At 31.6% G+C, this 17848-nt stretch overlaps 1 protein-coding gene across 3 annotated transcripts in view; it reads right to left on the reverse strand.

The window, feature by feature from the left end:
• NECTIN3 (nectin cell adhesion molecule 3) overlaps window positions 1-17848 on the reverse strand; it is a 123367-nt gene that overhangs the window by 45698 nt on the left and 59821 nt on the right. For 2 of the 3 annotated variants that reach the window (XM_005548201.5, XM_005548202.5), the window contains exons 6-7: window positions 8440-8578; window positions 6331-6412 (exon numbers count right to left, since the gene is read on the reverse strand). In XM_005548201.5, coding sequence (XP_005548258.1) covers window positions 6331-6412; window positions 8440-8578 — 221 coding nt within the window. Of the gene's footprint in view, window positions 1-3744; window positions 3817-6330; window positions 6413-8439; window positions 8579-17848 lie in introns of those variants that run through there. The other variant, XM_005548203.5, reaches the window with a different exon arrangement.

Genomic DNA, 17848 nt, shown 5'->3' on the forward strand with positions numbered 1-17848 from the left:
TGTCTCAATAACTGCCAGTACTTACTAACTGAAGGCAATATGAAAGATGAAAACATTTTTCTACTCAAGGGGAAAACTATGCTAGAAATAATCCTTATTTGAATAATCCACTCGGTCATATACTTTTATATAATTTGGGAAAAAAATATTAACTCTTCTATCATATTCCTCTCTCCCTTCCCTAATCCCAAAGATCATAACTACTGGTAGTGCCTGGAAACATGTTAAAATATTCAGATCCTGAGAGAAAATAAGACCATCAATGATTACTAACAAAAGCAGCCTACCTAAAAATTACTATTGGAAGATGGCAATGATGTATTGGAAAAATGACTTTTAAAAAGATATAATAAAAATACATGAAACTATAAAGAGGAGAAAAGTGAATGGGTTCAAGAAAGGTTTAAATGAAATATGGCCTGATTATAACTGAATACCTGGAGGGACTTATCTCTTGAACTTAAATTCTTAAAACCACAAATTTTAGTAACATTTGAGTTCCAACCATAATTGTTTTGCTTTTCTAAAACTTCTTATAACATAAACCAATGGAGACACATGATTCATCTTACTAAACTGTTTTTGCCACAGATTTGGATACCATGGAGCAATGCACATGAAACAAAATATTTTCACATCTACTTATAAAACGTTTAGAAAACGTTCATCACAATTTTGTCCAATAAATAAATAGACAAAAGAATAACAATTTGCAGGAAAAAATGGCTTTTTAAACACTTGAAAGGATGCAGAAACTCACTAAAAGATTGCAAAATTACAATTATATGTACGTGCCATTCCTATCAGATTAGCAATAATCAAGAGGAATACATATACATACTATTGGTGAGGTTGTGGAGAAACAGGTATTTTTATATATTATTAGTAGAAGTGCAAAATAGTACAGTTCTTATAGAGGATTATTTGGCAATATATATCAAAACTATAAATACATTTACTGTTTGATGTAGCAAGATCAAATTTAAAAATTTACCCTGCAGATACTTGCATACATACAAAAGAGCATAGATACCAGGCTATTCGTTATAGCATTATTGGTTTATTAAAATCTTTTGACATTGCAAACTACGTAATATACACACATTACAATACTATGTAGACATAAAAAAGGTTGAGAATGCTCTCTGCATCTCAATAATAAAAGATCTGCAGTATATTTTAGGAGAAAATGGCAAGATATGTAACAAGGTATATGTATACATTACTTTTAAACAGGGGGAAAATAAATTAAAATGCACCTGAGTGTGTGTGCGTGTGTGTGTTTTCTTGTCTATGCTTAAAGAAACAGTACGAAGACATAAATTAATAAAAGTGGTTATCTGTAGATGATGGGGGTAGGGTAAATAGGTATGGGAATGAGACCTTAGAAAACAACTCTTTATATTGTTGTGTATGTATTATCTATACACTTCAAAACATGTAACAACATTCTTTCTCTACTAACACTGTCATGAATATTTACAAACATTTACTAAAGAAAGAAATATACTATAGTAAATTATTGGAAAGAAATTCAGTTTTTTCAGATAGTTAACACTGCTGACACACTGACCAGTATGACTAGCTTAACATTCCAGGTCAGCGACTCAGGTATTCAATAGATCTCTATTTTCTTATGCTAAAAGGCTACTTACAGAGGCGGGTAAAGGCACTGCAGAAAAAACAGAAACTACAGAAAATATTAAAAAAATAATATTCACTGAGAAATCTATTACAAAGATAATTGCTAACATTTAAAAATATTTCTATAGTCTGTTTTTCTCTGTTCTTTTACATATATTATATATTGATATCTCATACTTGATACAGTGATATTATGGACACTGACATTAAATATACTGAAATATAGTATCTGTGATACGGATATTATAAATGATGCAGAGGCCGGGCGCGGTGGCTCAAGCCTGTAATCCCAGCACTTTGGGAGGCCGAGGCGGGTGGATCACGAGGTCAGGAGATCGAGACTATCCTGGCTAACACGGTAAAACCCCGTCTCTACTAAAAATACAAAAAAATTAGCCGGGCGTGGTAGCGGGCGCCTGTAGTCCCAGCTACTTGGGAGGCTGAGTCGGGAGAATGGCGTGAACCCAGGGGGCGGAGCTTGCAGTGAGCCGAGATCGCGCCACTGCACTCCAGCCTGGGAGACACAGCGAGACTCCGTCTCAAAAAAATAAATAAATAAATAAATAAATAAATAAATGATGCAGAAATTTTCACAGATTATAAACTGAAGAGGATATAAAAAAGGGCTTGATTCTTTCACCTACTCATTCAAAAACTGTTTATCAGAATACATAAGGTGATGCATATGTTAATTTGCTTTAGTTATTCCACATACATTAAAGCATCGCGTTGCATGTTGTATATCACGAAAATATACAATTTTGATCTAATTAAAAAAAAATTATCAGGTACTTATATGTGCCAAGCACTGTATTATGCACTAAGATTATGGTACTAAACCACAGTGACATGACCCCTGCCTTCATACCACTTACAATTTACAACAGCAGTTCTCAAATTTTTGGCCCCAGGACCCCTTTACGAACTTTTACATTTTGAGAACCCCAAGCACTTTCATTTATAGGAATAACAGCTATCTATATTTATCATGTTATTCATTTAAACTAAGAGTTTTTAAAAATTTAATTCATTTAAAAAGAATAGGAAACCTATTATAGGTTAATATAAACAGTATCTCCTAAATTTTATAAATCTTTTAATATCTGGGTCAAAAGAGGAAAGTTTGATTTTCATATCTGCTACAGCATTCAGTCTACCATAATATGTTGTTTAGTTGAAGTATATAAAGAAAAATAAAAGCTTCACACAAATACATTAGTTGGAAAAGGGAGACTATTTCAATAGTCTTCAGATAATTAGAAAAATACTTCTGCAATACTAAACTAAAATGCTACAAGTGGTAGTTTCTTAAGGTTAGTTGCTATGTGGAATCTAAAAACATACCAATAAGCTTTTTATATTCTGTGTCATTCATTAAAGTACTTTATGCATATATTACATTTCATCACATAGAAAGCTTACACACACATATACAAATATACATATTGTGTATACATAAACCAAATATCTGTCATGAAAACTGGTATGTGTATTCTTATACATGAAATACTGTTCATAAAACTGTTTTAGGATTGTTAAAAATTAAACATTTACCAAAAATCATCTGACAGACAACTACTGTGAAAATAGGTATAAGGAGAGAAAAATCTCATGATAGTTCAAGCGATTGAAAAGCTTTTATTAACATGGTATGTCAGCACTGTAAAAATAACTTCAAAAGCCTCATTCCCCGTAATATTGCTGCTAAACTGAAATTCCTATTATCATTCTCAGTAGAGTCAAATAAATATCCATTTCATGGGATCTCCTGGTCATCATTTCTAGAGTAAATGCTACTTTAGGCTGAAACACAGACTATTCTAAAAGATTCACATTTTCATTAAGATTTTTCCATATCAGAAATCCAACTATATTCAAAATATTAGATATGTTTTCCTGAAAATGTTCCCTACATCATTTTACTTGATTTGGAAAATAGTTTTCACAATGTTTTTAATTCTTTCAAATCAAGGCTAAAAAACAGCATTATTCATAGAATGCAGTGTTTTCAAAAATTTTAATGCAAGGAAATTCTATATTAGTCTTCAATTATTTCATATCAGATTTAAAATTGAATGACATAAGGAAACCCCTCATATGTATTCCCCTGAGAAATCACAATATGCAAAGGATAAAAAGGAGAACGTCATTTGCAGCAAATAGATTATATTCCTAAAAAAATAAAATGAAAAACCATTAGAATGAATCAAAAACTTGATAAAAGAGGCTGCATATAAGATTCATATTTTTAATCAGGCATTTCTATATGCTAATAGCCAATTTAAAAAGTTCACAGGGGGAGGGTGGAGAGAAATCCCAGTGACTATCAAAATACTTAAAATGCCTAAAGTAAACCTAATAGGAATGTGGAAAGCATGTACCAGAAAGAGATTTTATTCCAGCATACACACACACACACACACACACATACACACAGACACACCCCACCAGAAACCAGAATAGAGGCTTATCTGGTTTCTAGATGGGAAGAAATGACGTTATCATAAAGTTGTCAATTCTTATTAAATTAATTCAGGAGTTCAATAGAATGTTTATGGAATCTGGGAAGGTAATTCTGAAGCAGACAGAGAAAAGAAAAGTCAAGAAAAATTTTGAAAGCAAGAACAGAGATAAGGGAATTTACTGAATATCAAATCATATTATAAAACAATTATAATTGAAATACCAGTATCCTGGTTTAGGAAGAGAAAGACATAGCAATATAACAGAATTAAGAGTTCAGAAACAGACCTAATATGTATGAGAATTTACCTTAGGGTAAAAGTGCTCTTGAACCATGCAGAAGTATAGGTAATTGAAAAGTATTTGGACAACTGGTTATCCCATTGGGAAAAAAATGGGTCTCTACCTCTTTATTAAGTTTAATAAAGTTTCAGATTAAAATGAAACATAAACCATAAAACTATTAGTTTTCTTTTTTTTTTTTTTTTGAGACGGAGTCTCACTCTGTCTCCCAGGCTGGAGTGCAGTGGCGCAATCTCGGCTCACTGCAAGCTCCGCCTCCCGGGTTCACGCCATTCTCCTGCCTCAGACTCCCGAGTAGCTGGGACTACAGGTGCCCGCCACCGCACCTGGCTAATTTTTTTGTATTTTTAGTAGAGACGGGGTTTCACCGCGTTAGCCAGGATGGTCTCGATCTCCTGACCTCGTGATCCGCCCGTCTCGGCCTCCCAGAGTGCTGGGATTACAGAAGTGAGCCAAAACTATTAGTTTTCTAAGACTTTTTTCTACACTCTAGTTCAAGGATAGAGAAGGAAATGTAAGGAAGTAATTTCAGACAACACACAACTTCCAACAAACACAATGAAAGAAATAGATTTTTACTACATATAAACGTAATATTTTCTATATGACACTATACGGTTAAAAAATAAGAGATAAATATAATACAAAAGATTACTATCCATATCAAAGAGTTCCTAAAAAACTAAGAAGCAAAATTCAAAAAGTAACCAAAAATCTGAAAAATGACGCAAAAAGGTAATTTACATAATTATTAATACCTATAGCCAATCGATTATGAAAAGCAGACCAACTTCATCTAGGAATCTACAAAACATTTTAATGAGCTACTTTTTCAGTTATCTAACTGGCAAAAAAACAAACCCAAACCCAAACCAAAACCAAAACGAAAACAAAACACAACAAAAAAACCCAACAGCTCCAGCTAAGAATTTTATGACATTTCACACTGCTTGTCAATTTCATTTATTTGCCAAGAGATGAGACTACACTCTTTATGTGAGAACGAAAGGTCTGAAAAAATGGCACATCTTCACTATCAGGACACCTAACTGTGTAAGATGACAAAGCTAGCACCCACTGACAGTGGGTCCACGTGCCAGGGAATGCTCCTTCCTGCCCCATTCTTGGTCAGTAGACTGACTACACAGTCAGCTAAGGAAGAGAAGCTGAGAACATCTTGGCAGAAACATTCCTTTAGAATTTTTCCACCAAATTAAATCAATGAATGGATGGGCTAATGATTTGCCTTATTCAGGCTGAAGATACAGGACATATTTTAGGAGGAAAGTATTATAAGATATGCCCCCAGACGTTATAAAACCCCAGTACAGGCTTAGAGATCCAATATGTTGTGTTGGTGATAGAGAAAAAGACAAAACAAACATACAAACACAACCACTAAAGTTGAGAATCAAAGAATTCAAATATTCTGATAGTTTATAACTTTCTCAAATAACAAGTACAGCACATTAATCCAGGTATAGAATACAAGATAAAAGCACTGAATCATACTTTCACATGAATTAATGGGAACTGATTCCAAAACAGAATAAAATACTGTACACTCCAAGGAAAAGAAGCCCTTCATGCTACTCAACAGATATTCATTTTCTACTTTTTATTTTACAATAAACTTGTATGTCAATAAAACTGTGTTAACAGTAAGTCTTCAACAAGTATTCAGTGAAAAGCCTAATATAATGTTGATTTGTCTTATCTATACTGGCCATAACAACTTGTTGACAAAATTTGATCTCTTAAATGTTTCAGCGAAATGACTGAGCAAGTTAAAACTTAGGTACTGCTATGTAATCTTTAATGCATAATGACTGAACAACATTTTGAAAGAAATAATATAAATGGCTTAGTATTTTTTTAATTGTATCTCACATTATCTTAAGTGTACTCATGAACACATACCTGATACAGGTCTTTCTGAGGCAAAGGTGGGGATCGTTCTTCATACATAGGAGGTGGTTTATGTGTGGGTGGAAGGTCAATCCTGCATTGCAAAGGTTAAAATATGTGATTGTCACATTTAGGAAAAAAAAAAAAAAAGAGCAAAAGAAAATCAAGGTTCTCATAAGTTTTGAGAATATTTTCCTCATACTATATAATATTTACACTAGCCTACATGTTTAATTCAGTTCTTAGATTGCCATTAATCAAAGATCAAAAATAAAAGTAAACACTGGTGTTAAAGGTTCCTGTATGTAGAACCAATCATGTTTAAAGAAGGAATTAAAATAGAAGAACTGAAATTAAGTAATTCAGTATACGACATGACTTTAGTGCATGTTTTAATATTTGACTATGTCTATCAACATTTTAGAGTGTCACTACACTTTCCTCCAAAGTGTCGTAATAAGAAATATTTACACTGTATTTTAGAAATACTTCCAAAACTGATTTTCAAAAGCTTTAGTCACAATTACAATATTGTCAGATAATTTTTTCAATCTACAGACCATTATAAATCTTGCCATCTGAAATAAACAAAATAATCATTACATTTTTAGTGAATGCATTTTTTTCCAAAGTTGCATATCAGAAAATCAATATTTTCATATATTTTAAATATTGTTTACTTATAACAAATATAGGTTTTAATATACCTTGTAGCTCTCTGCATTTTACAAGATTTTATATAGTCTCATGCTTTTGAAGATCACAGGTAACATTTTCAGTACTTGTGCTTAGAAAATCAAAAAGTTAACTATATTAAAGGATAAAGGGAATGAAAACTATAGATCCTGAAGTAATAAATTCTGTGGTCTAATAATGTCTCCATGAACATAAACTAGTATTTTAAATGATTAAAACTTAAGTGATAAATAAAATGGCTACATTAATTTGTTAGCCTATCAGTACATTATGTTTTTGAAATTATAGAAAAGCCAAGATAATCTGGAAATTAAGATTAAGTAACCACATGCTAATCACTCTTGAAAGATTGAAGGACTCCAGTCCCACAAGTATTATACTGAAAGAGCATTTTTTCATCCTTTGTTTAAATAATTGTTTCTTCTTATCTAACGAAAATCACAGCAAATTTCTAGCTCCAAGGTGCCATAGGCCATTTAGGTGAGAAACTGAGGCTCATTGAGATAAAGTAACTTACTTGTTCATGGTCATAGTACTAATTTGATCATGACAGAGCTGTAACTGACACACAAGTGTCTTTGATCCAAAGACTACTGCTATAATTGTGCCAAATTAGAGAAGCAAAGACATATACAAAGCATTTATGAAGATAGAACTATCTTATGTCCTAACATAAAAACATTAATAAACCACATAAGAAATAATGCCATGTGTAAAGAGCTTCACAGTTTATAAAATATTATCTTATTCTACTATCATCTCAACCATGTGAGGCAAGTAGGAAGAGCATTATTCATATTTCTCAGATGAAGCAACAAAGCTGTTGATGGAATTAATAGAACTGAGACAGTGGTCATCTGATTCTACTGCACGGTGCAATTTCTGCCTTACAATTCTATCTCAATGACTAGGACAAAAATATTGCTTATTCTTTAAATAAGAAGATGTATATTTTACAATTCACTAAAAAAAAGTGTTTTTAAGAAAAAAGTTATAAAACTCAATCTATTTAATAACTTGATAGTTCAAAGTTATATCTATACATAAGACATGCATATACAACCTGAAGAAGCCATTAAAACTTCAAAGATATTTTTATATGTCTTTTGGTTACCACTTCATGAAAGACTTACATTTCTATTCAGAAGGCAGGACCACATAAAGTATTACTATGTTACCCTCTAGAAAGATGTCTAATACACTCTAGGTGAAAAATGTAAAGCTGTTCTGTACCTCTAGCAGTCCCTTGACAATGTTCATTTACCAAGATACAGTTTGAGATATTCTGATGAAACCAGGGTCATCTAACAAAGGCCTAATATTATCCTTACTTCTATCCCTTAATTTCTTTATGAGGAGCTGTAAAGGTAAACATAGACACATACTGATATGCATAGTTGAACGAAGGCAGAAACAGTTACCTACACTTTGTCAAGATAGGATGGTCTCTTTTTTCGGGGAGTCAGCAGCACAGTCACAAAGATAGCAATGATGAAAAGGGCAAGAACAGCTCCAATTACCGCTCCAGCTACAGCTATGGAAGAGGTCTGCTTAAATGGAACATCTGTAAAGTAACAAAAATTAGGCTTTTCAAATAATCTTAAAATTAATTCTTGAAATTGCATACCTTTTCTACAATATGCAAACTATTTGACTGAAGTATGTTATTCAAGAGCCAGGTTACAGGACTCCAAATTTGATTCATTAGGTTTAGTGGCATTATGCTAAAACCCTTCCTTCTTTTATTACTTTAATACCTCAACTTAACTTTTTAAAAATTATGTAAGTATCCCCAAACATCATCAGGAGAATATATTCTCGATATGCAAAGAGTATCTGGAGAAGATAGAGAAAAAGATGAAAGTAATTTTAAGTTTGTACTCTAAAAGGTAATTTTAAAAATCAGTATTCTCTAATATAAACGACCAGTAATACAGACATTTAGCATTTTTATTCTCTTAAAATAAACTATTAACAGAATTGAAAAATTTCAGGTGCGAAACAGAAAATATCCCATATCAAAAAAAATTGACATTGGACATTGTAAAATTTGAAAAGTATTTTAAAATGTAAATATTAAAACAGGACTTGCACAAAATTTCCCTTAATTCATGAACATTTAATACAAAGTGCACTAAAAATAGCTTCTCTACTACAACATTAAATAGAAATTCTGACTATCTCCTGGCCATAGACATATGTCATCTCTGAATACCAACTTCTCTTTCCCACATTGCACCACAATTTTGTAAGAAAGGATTTAAAAAACATATTTGGCTGTTAGCATTTCACACTTTTCCCAGAAAATTGAATAACAATTTTATGAACTCCCAAATAACGGAATGTACTAAAACTATTACAAGTACTACATATTTTCAAATGTTAAGTATTAAGGAATGTAACAAAACAATCTTTATGTGTATTACTTTGACAATTTCGGCTATATTAAATCCAGTAACTAAATTTTGTGGAGATTCGTGAATTACAAAGTTCCTTCACACATCTGATTTTGTCTTTCTTACCAACAAAAAAAAGATACTGAGATAACATTCTATAAATAAAGATATTGCAGTTCTGAAGTTAAATAATCTGCCAAGACCATTCAATCAATGAATAGTAGAGAGCAGAGAGAGAAATAAAGTTAGGTTGGAGGAGGGTAGAAGCCTCCACTGTTACCCCTTGTTGGAAGACAAGAATGTTTTTGTTAACATTAATATAGACTAATGAAGAAGTCTCAGCTTTACTTAAATTGACATAATCTTCACATATACTCTTAAATAACTGCAATAATTGTTGTGAACCAGACACAGCAAAGTTACAGAATTAGCACTGTTGGTTTTGAAATATGTTTCACCTACTTACCATGATAGTATTCCCATATAAATACGTAAGTATTTTCTAATTGTTTTTATTAAAATGTGGGTAACATGGTACTTTAGATTACCAAAAAGAATGTTTTACTTTCTTTCAAATTATAAAAATGTCTTTAGAATACTAACAATCCTGAGTTTATTAATGGCTTATTTTGTTAGACTCATTTTGAGATAAAGATCTTACACCAGTAAGTGCAAGTCACTCATTTCAATAATGTTTCCAATGTATAGATTCTGAAACATTATAACTCAATCATTCATGGTGACCTTCATTTGCTAATACCAGCCTGGTTTATCTATTGTTGCTAAATTTTCTAATCTATCTCTATTTGGATATGTACTAGATAAAAAAAAAAAATTTGAAATCCAGTACATCCAAATATCATTCTGCACTTGTAAATGTGAGATTTGGGATGACCTACGGATAATCTCTACTATCATTTTCCCCACCATATAGATTACAGCTTTAACCACTGAACACAGCCATAAAGTAGATGGTCTTACTTAATCCTTAATAATAGGCCAGTTAAAACTATTAAGATTATGCCATTTGACCAAAGTCATATATCTCTAGTCAGTGGCACAAATAAAAAATACTAATTGTCAAGTACGTTATTTACTCCACATCAATTATTCTAAAGGTTTTCCTCTCTTGGAAATTTTTCTTTTGCTAAAGATGACCTATCATGTTTGCCCAACTGTACAGAATTTAAATTTTTGTTCTTATTTTGATGACAAATTTTTTCAAAATTGGTTTTGAAAAGTTCATGTTACTCTTTGAGGCCAAACTGAGATTCTCAATCTAGAGATCATTACAAATTTTTATCAAACTATACATCTCCTCTAAGAAAGCCTTTCATTTAACTTCAGCAATAATCTAAGGTTTGGTAGTGCTGTGTAATAAAACAACATAATGTAGACTTTTAATCTCTTAGTTTCCAACTTTAAATACTATTTTTTAATATATTCAAGTAACGCTTGTCTAAATATGTATTATTTCTTAAACATTTTAATTACAATCTATCCAATTTTGTCACACTAGTCTTATAAAATTTTTAGCTCTAGGATTCTGTGAGAGTTGACTGTATCACAACACTTCCTTCTGTCTTAATTTGGGCATCTTCATTTTACCTGGTTCCATTCATTCTTTATCATATGTATCCTCTTTCTCCAATACCTCTTTGTAGTATTAGAATAGGCTGGTAGCTGCTGAAATGAGCAAATGGAGGACAGACTAGATATGAATCTATTTCCCAAATAGATAATCTACTTTATTTAGGTCAATTGATTATGCTAAATATGCATATGGGATATTTTTCATGTTTTCTGATTCTAATTGAGGGGAAAAAAAGAGGTAAGTACTTAAGGTGTTAATAATTTAAGGGTATTAACAGTTGATGAAAACTAGTATGAAAGCAAAGGAGGTGCCTGAATCTTTTGCATTCAAGTATTTTGATGAAAATTGATAATTTAGCCCCAACACTGTTTCCCACATATCCCAGACGAAATAAACAAGTATTTTGGCGAAAACTGAGAATTTAGCCTCAACACTGTTTCCCGCATATCTCAGCCCAAATAAACACATACATACTACATAAATTCTGTATTCCAACCAAACCACTACAGAGGAAAAAAATTAAGTGATCAAATGTATAAACACAGCATTTTTAAACACTAAGGTAGTTTACTGAGTGAATAACATGAAACATTACCATCAACCTAAGGAGATGTTCTACTAAGAGCAATATATGCTTATAAGAGGCAGAAAACAAGACAAAAATTATAGACTATTTACCATTAAAATACTGGTGCATGCATTGCTAAAAAGAAGACCAGTTTGCTGTTATCACAATAGTAACGGTAACTCGTATTCACTGGAAACTTACCTCCAAAAACAGAAAAAGAGCATTCCCCAACACAAGATTATACTGCCACATCTAATTAAAAGATAGCATGCACATGTCTTCTGGGGAAGATGTTTAAAAATCAACTAGCTACCAACCATAAAAAAATGAATATGGATATAAGAAATGATTCACTTTTTGGAAAATAGTACACAAATATTATAGATAATAAAGTGAAGTTTTTAAATCATTCATAAACAAATAATTTTTTAAAGTAAAGCTATTGAAACGTGTACACCTAATTCACATCTAAAAAAACTGAGACATGCCCTATTTTTTCTCTTCAGGCCCTTTGACAAAACTTTAGTGATGGCATCACAGGTTTATGTGTTGGTCTACAAAGTTATCTTCCCACCTTTGATTTGCTCCCATACTATATATTATTGTATTACCAATTTTCCCCCATAAATAATCCCATTCTCCAATTGTAACAGCCCCTTTAATGTTTATCTTCTCAATATGACTTATTAGCTTTTATATCCATCCAAACATTTATGTCTCACTACTTATTTATTTATTTGGATCAGGTCAGTCTCCTCAGCCTCTCAACCAAAAAATTACCCCAAGCACCTAGTATGTGTCAGGCCTTGTGCTAAGTGCCAGGAATGCAGGGATAAATTTTACGTGGTAATAGAGAGCAAAATCCCCCAAAGTAGAGTCAAAGAATCCACAAAATATATATCATCCAGTAAGTATAGAAATATTACCACTTATCTTTAAAAAAGACATTTCATGAAAATAATTGTTTACTAGTATATAATACATGGATTGGCATTGGTTGCTCCCCTTGTCCAAGTATCAGGTGTTTTCCTGTCACACAGAGCACCCACTATATCTATGGGGAAAGTGAAATGGGATAGTTCCAGAACAAAATTAAGTAGACAGCGCTTCACTTGGTTGTTCCTTCATGTCTTGTGACACGATTCATGAGAGCTCAGCAGAGTGAACTAGTGACTTATCTAGATTTAGCCAGTAATCAAACATGTAAAGGAAGAATTGTATGAGTGTCCCATGTGACAGGTAAAAAGCTAAGACACATGGACTCTGTGGAGGTATCAGTGCTAATCTACATGTTATATATTAGAAAGTATTTATTCCTAGTATCATTCCTGCAAATAATTGGCAAAAAATCCCCACATAACACTAATAATACCGGTACTAATAACTGGCAATACAGATATCTTACTCTTAATACACAAATTTTATCAGTTAGCTACAGTATGAAGTAAAATTTGCATGGCAATCAAACCAGATGTAACAAGTCAACAAAAAAAAAAAAAAAAAAAAAAAAAAAGATCAAATGCATCAGCAGACCAGTTAAAATATATTTACATTTACTCATTAACAATAAACCTCACCCTCTTACACTAAGCCTATAATGTGCTGAAAGAGTAGCTAATGTGAAGGAGACGTTATTGATTAGCAAGACATTGAACAATCAAATATCTAGGACATAAAGATACACTCTAAAAATAGTGGTTGGGATGAAAACTGTTAACATCCAAACAATGTACTTCTTCCATTTGAATCTATCTGAGGTGGCATTTTAGTTATCACATCTAAAACCCAAGTATCAACATACACTGACCATGATATGAGACCTTTCAATCACTGAATCAAAAGGTATAAAATTGAAAATAAAAAATGCATAAAGAACATTCAATTATGTAGTTTTACCAAAAATGTTTTAGTAATAAAAAAGTTAACTTTTAAAATAAAATGCAATCATACTGTTTCCCCCAAATCTTAGTTTTAGTGAGAAAAAATTAACATGTTAAATGTATCATCAGATATCTAAAATTTCCATTTTTGAATATTTTATAATGCATGTAACAAACTGCTGTAGTAGCTCATGTATAATGGGAGTACATACTAATTTTGAGCTGGTACGTACACTTAAAGGAGTTTTCACTCATCTGGAGAAGAGGAGAAATAAAAACTAGAAGAAGATGTGAGGTTATGATAGACGAAGTTGATAGGAAACACCATGACAATTATTCAGACATCTATGATATGGTAAAAGAACAGGGTTAATAGATCTAGGCATTGAGCACCAAATGACAGCTAATATCACACACAAAAAAGTAGGCATTATATGCTTTCTGATGGAAAAACATAGCACCACTTATGTATGATGTAATCTTGCCTTCAAATTAAACCTCAGTCTAACCAAGGCTCTAGATCTCACTACCAATTTACAGTAAACACAGAGGGATGTGTGTGGAATGCAAATGGGACTTTAAACCAGAAAAATTTAGAACAAATGAAGCAGTTTCTTTAAGAAATAAATTGCAAGGGAAAATGGGGTGGGGGGTAAACAGAGTAAAAGATATTTCTATCAATCACCATGAATGGATCATATTTGGAAAACCTGATTAAAACTGCAAAATACATATGATTAGAAATTTGAATGCTCACTTGATACAATGTTAGGGAATTATTATTAATTTTTGGTATAATAACGATACTGTGGTTTTTAAAATGGTCCTTATCTTTCAGAGCTATATACTGATTTATTTACAGATGAAATAAAACCAGGAGGGATTATATAGGTAGGGGTCTAAATGGAATAAGACTGACCAGGAATTGATGATAACTGAAGCTAGTACATGGAGGTCCATTTCATTATTCTGTCCTATTTTTGTATAATTTTCCATAACAAGAAGTTTTTGTGTTGTTGTTGTTTAGGTTTTCCTTTTTTAAAGAGAGGCCAAGTCACCTAGATCCTACTTTTGGCTTTTAGATAAAACTGTCACTTTACAATTAGGTTTTCCCTGGGATATTTCTCGTAACTGAGACTGTACAACTTGCATTATTATGTCTATGTAGAAATACTATGCATATAAGGAAATGAGGCTCTAAACTATTCTCAAGTTTTGAAGATTACATTATAAAGTTATTGCTCTGAAAGGTCATTGCTCTAAAAGGTCACTTTCAATCAGCTTCATTAGCAACCAGCCAGAAAAAGCAGCAGCTACTAATTAAAAGGCAAATGAAACAAGATATATCCCAAAACTGAATCATGTTTTATCCTTCTAAATTGAAATAAACATAACTGTCACGAAGGTTCAAGAAAATAAATGATACCTAAGGGAATACAAGGCAAAGCTTTTGTAAACAATTTTGGTTTCAAGCTCTTGATAAAAACCTAACACTACTCAAGTCAAAGTGGTCAAGTCAAAGTATATATGTACTTCACAAAAAAGCAGATGACTGGACTATAACAGAAAAAAATATATATATAAACAGAAAGCATTTTAAAAAAACAGATAAAAGTTGGTTTACTGTGCAAACCCCTCAAAGACTGTTTCATGCATGAATTTTTTTATTGGGATACCAAGAAGGGAACAAAACAATCCAGTCTAATTGTGTATTATCAAAGAAAAACCCTGGTCAAAAATAGTTTAAAAAATACAGTTTAAAAAGCCAGAAATAGGAAACAAAGTGATGCATCACAAGGTGATTATAAACAATTCAAAGCAATGGCATTTCTAATCAAAGTAGCTCACAAAAATAAGTAAAAAAAAAAAAAATGTCAACTTAAGAAATACCTTATAAAGTGTTAATTCGAAATTGAAAGCAATATATAAAATTTGACTTATGCCAAAGTAATAGCAAAAACATCTAAAATGGGTTTTAAGAGCTACAGCTACAGAGATAAGATAATTTATAACTATGGAGAACGTTAATTCATGACTGGGAATTAAATGGTTAATTAAAAATCAAATATTATAGTTAATGCATGCTGGGCTTAATACCTAAGTGATGGGTTGATTTTTGTAGTAAACCACCATGGCACGTTACCTGTGTAACAAACCTGCACATGCACCCCTGAACTTAAAAGTGGAAGAAAAAAACCCAACCACCTAAAAACAAAAAACAGAACAAAAAAGGACAAAATCATACAGTGGCCCACATGCCAACTATCCTCGACCTGATATTACAGTCTTGTTTTAGGAAGAGAAAACAGGTTTCTGATTCCCACAAATCATTTTAATTACACTTTGATAATTAAAATAAACTAGGTTACACACACACACACTTTAACAAATATAATGATCATTATACAAACACACACATACACACATTTAGCAAATATAATGAGGACAAAGAAGGTAACACAGAGCAATGAACTTATTACAGAAATATGCCTCTAAATAACTTTTTAAACTTTTATTTAAAGATTTCTTGCATGGCTACTGGGGCTAACACCTAATACACAGGTTGGTTAAAAAAGAAACAAACAAAAAAACAAAACAAAATAAAAAAACCACCAAACAAAACCAAACCAAAACTTAGTGCTGGTACAAAATAAAACCCAAACCCAAACACAATATACGAAAAATTTGAGAAAGGAGCTGTTTATGAAGGATGCATTTTCTAATTAACAAGTAAACAGGAAAGACAATTCAATCTACAATCTACTCCCCTATTAGAATTAAAAATTCAAATTGGGTACCATTTATTCCTTTCTTATATTTTACATTGATTACTTTCATACATAAACTTACTTGTTCATATACTGTGTTTTAGCAGTATTTATCAAAAACAAACTCCAATCAGATGTTTTCACATTTAAAATGACTACATTTCTTTTTATTTCTGTACTTATACACTGTACTCCTACAGTTCCTTAATGCAAAATATTTAGCCATGGGTTATCTTATAAAACTTTCCTGTATACGGCTATTAGAAGCAACACTTACTACTGAAAAACCTTAATAGTTTCCTTAATATTAGACTTAGCAAATAGAACCCTACTAGGCACATGGTAAAATACTAAATCTTTCAACTCTAAAGCACTTCTCAAATATCACTTTTAAAGTTAACCCCTAGCCTACTTTAGTTTCAATGTATTTTAATAAAAATGGCAGAAAAAATAAGAGTTGCATTCTTCTTCATTATATTATTGAAATATTTTAACCAGTATGAAAGAAAACTCTCAAGTGAATTTACAAAAATGCAAAAACAGTTCAAACCATATGAAAGAAATAAATATAAATATGGCAAAAAATAGTACAAATATATATTTTTTCAAGATAGCAGAACTTTCATATATACCTGTCAAATAGCTATGAATATCACTGGAATTCAAAAACTAATTTAGCAATATGTTTATTTAATGACTATTCATGTTTTCAAACAAGTCTCTATGTACAGTAAATATACATAAAGTTCTAATAAACAACAGTGCAATGCTTCCCAAAGTGTTAAGCACTAGTATCAGATTCTTCTAACACAGAAACCTTCTAGTTTGCCAAATGATTGGTTTAAGGATACAGAATATGTCAAATACTCACTTGTGGTTTTCCAGGTCACACTCTCCCGCCAAAAAAACACAAAACAAACAAACAAACAAAAAAACCCACTCACACACACAACCTCAATGTAAAAGGAAGTTCATAACCGGTATTTATAGTTTTGAAATATATTTCTTAAAATACATTGCTAAATTCCTTCAGATGTATACTCCAGTTCAGATTTATATAGAATCCTAAATGTGATTATTCTGTTCAGATCCATACAGTATTTCAAACCATTATTTTTAAAAGATGAAATTTTGATTTAAAAAAAAAGTTATAGTTTTACATCTTTCATGGGAAGAAATTTTAGACCCATCTTTCTTCTGGCCACCTCATGAATGATATTTAAATTAAAAATAAACTTACGCCAATAACAGTGTTTTATCAAAAAGTTTTCTTCCAAAAACTTGTACTAAAAAGCTGTAGTATTTGTATATAAGTGATTAACCATATTAAAACCGAGACATTTGTAAGAAGATATAAGTGAACTTTATTTACCTGTATCCTTAACCTGATACTACAGTCTTATACTAAGTATTACTTTTGGGAAGAGAAATAAAATAGGTTTCTAATTTCCACAAAATAGTGCTAGTTATAATGAAGAAAACTAGTTTATAATCCTTCAGAATACGCCTTCCACTATTTGCAAGATACTATGAACATGTTAGAATTTTACCCCCTAAATGTTTTAGATTTGATGAATATTGAGAAAGGGCTGGTTGGGAGGGTTTAAAAAGTACCTACTACTTTGCCT

Source organism: Macaca fascicularis, chromosome 2, assembly GCF_037993035.2.
Source record: "Macaca fascicularis isolate 582-1 chromosome 2, T2T-MFA8v1.1".
Taxonomy (NCBI): Eukaryota; Metazoa; Chordata; class Mammalia; order Primates; family Cercopithecidae; genus Macaca; species Macaca fascicularis.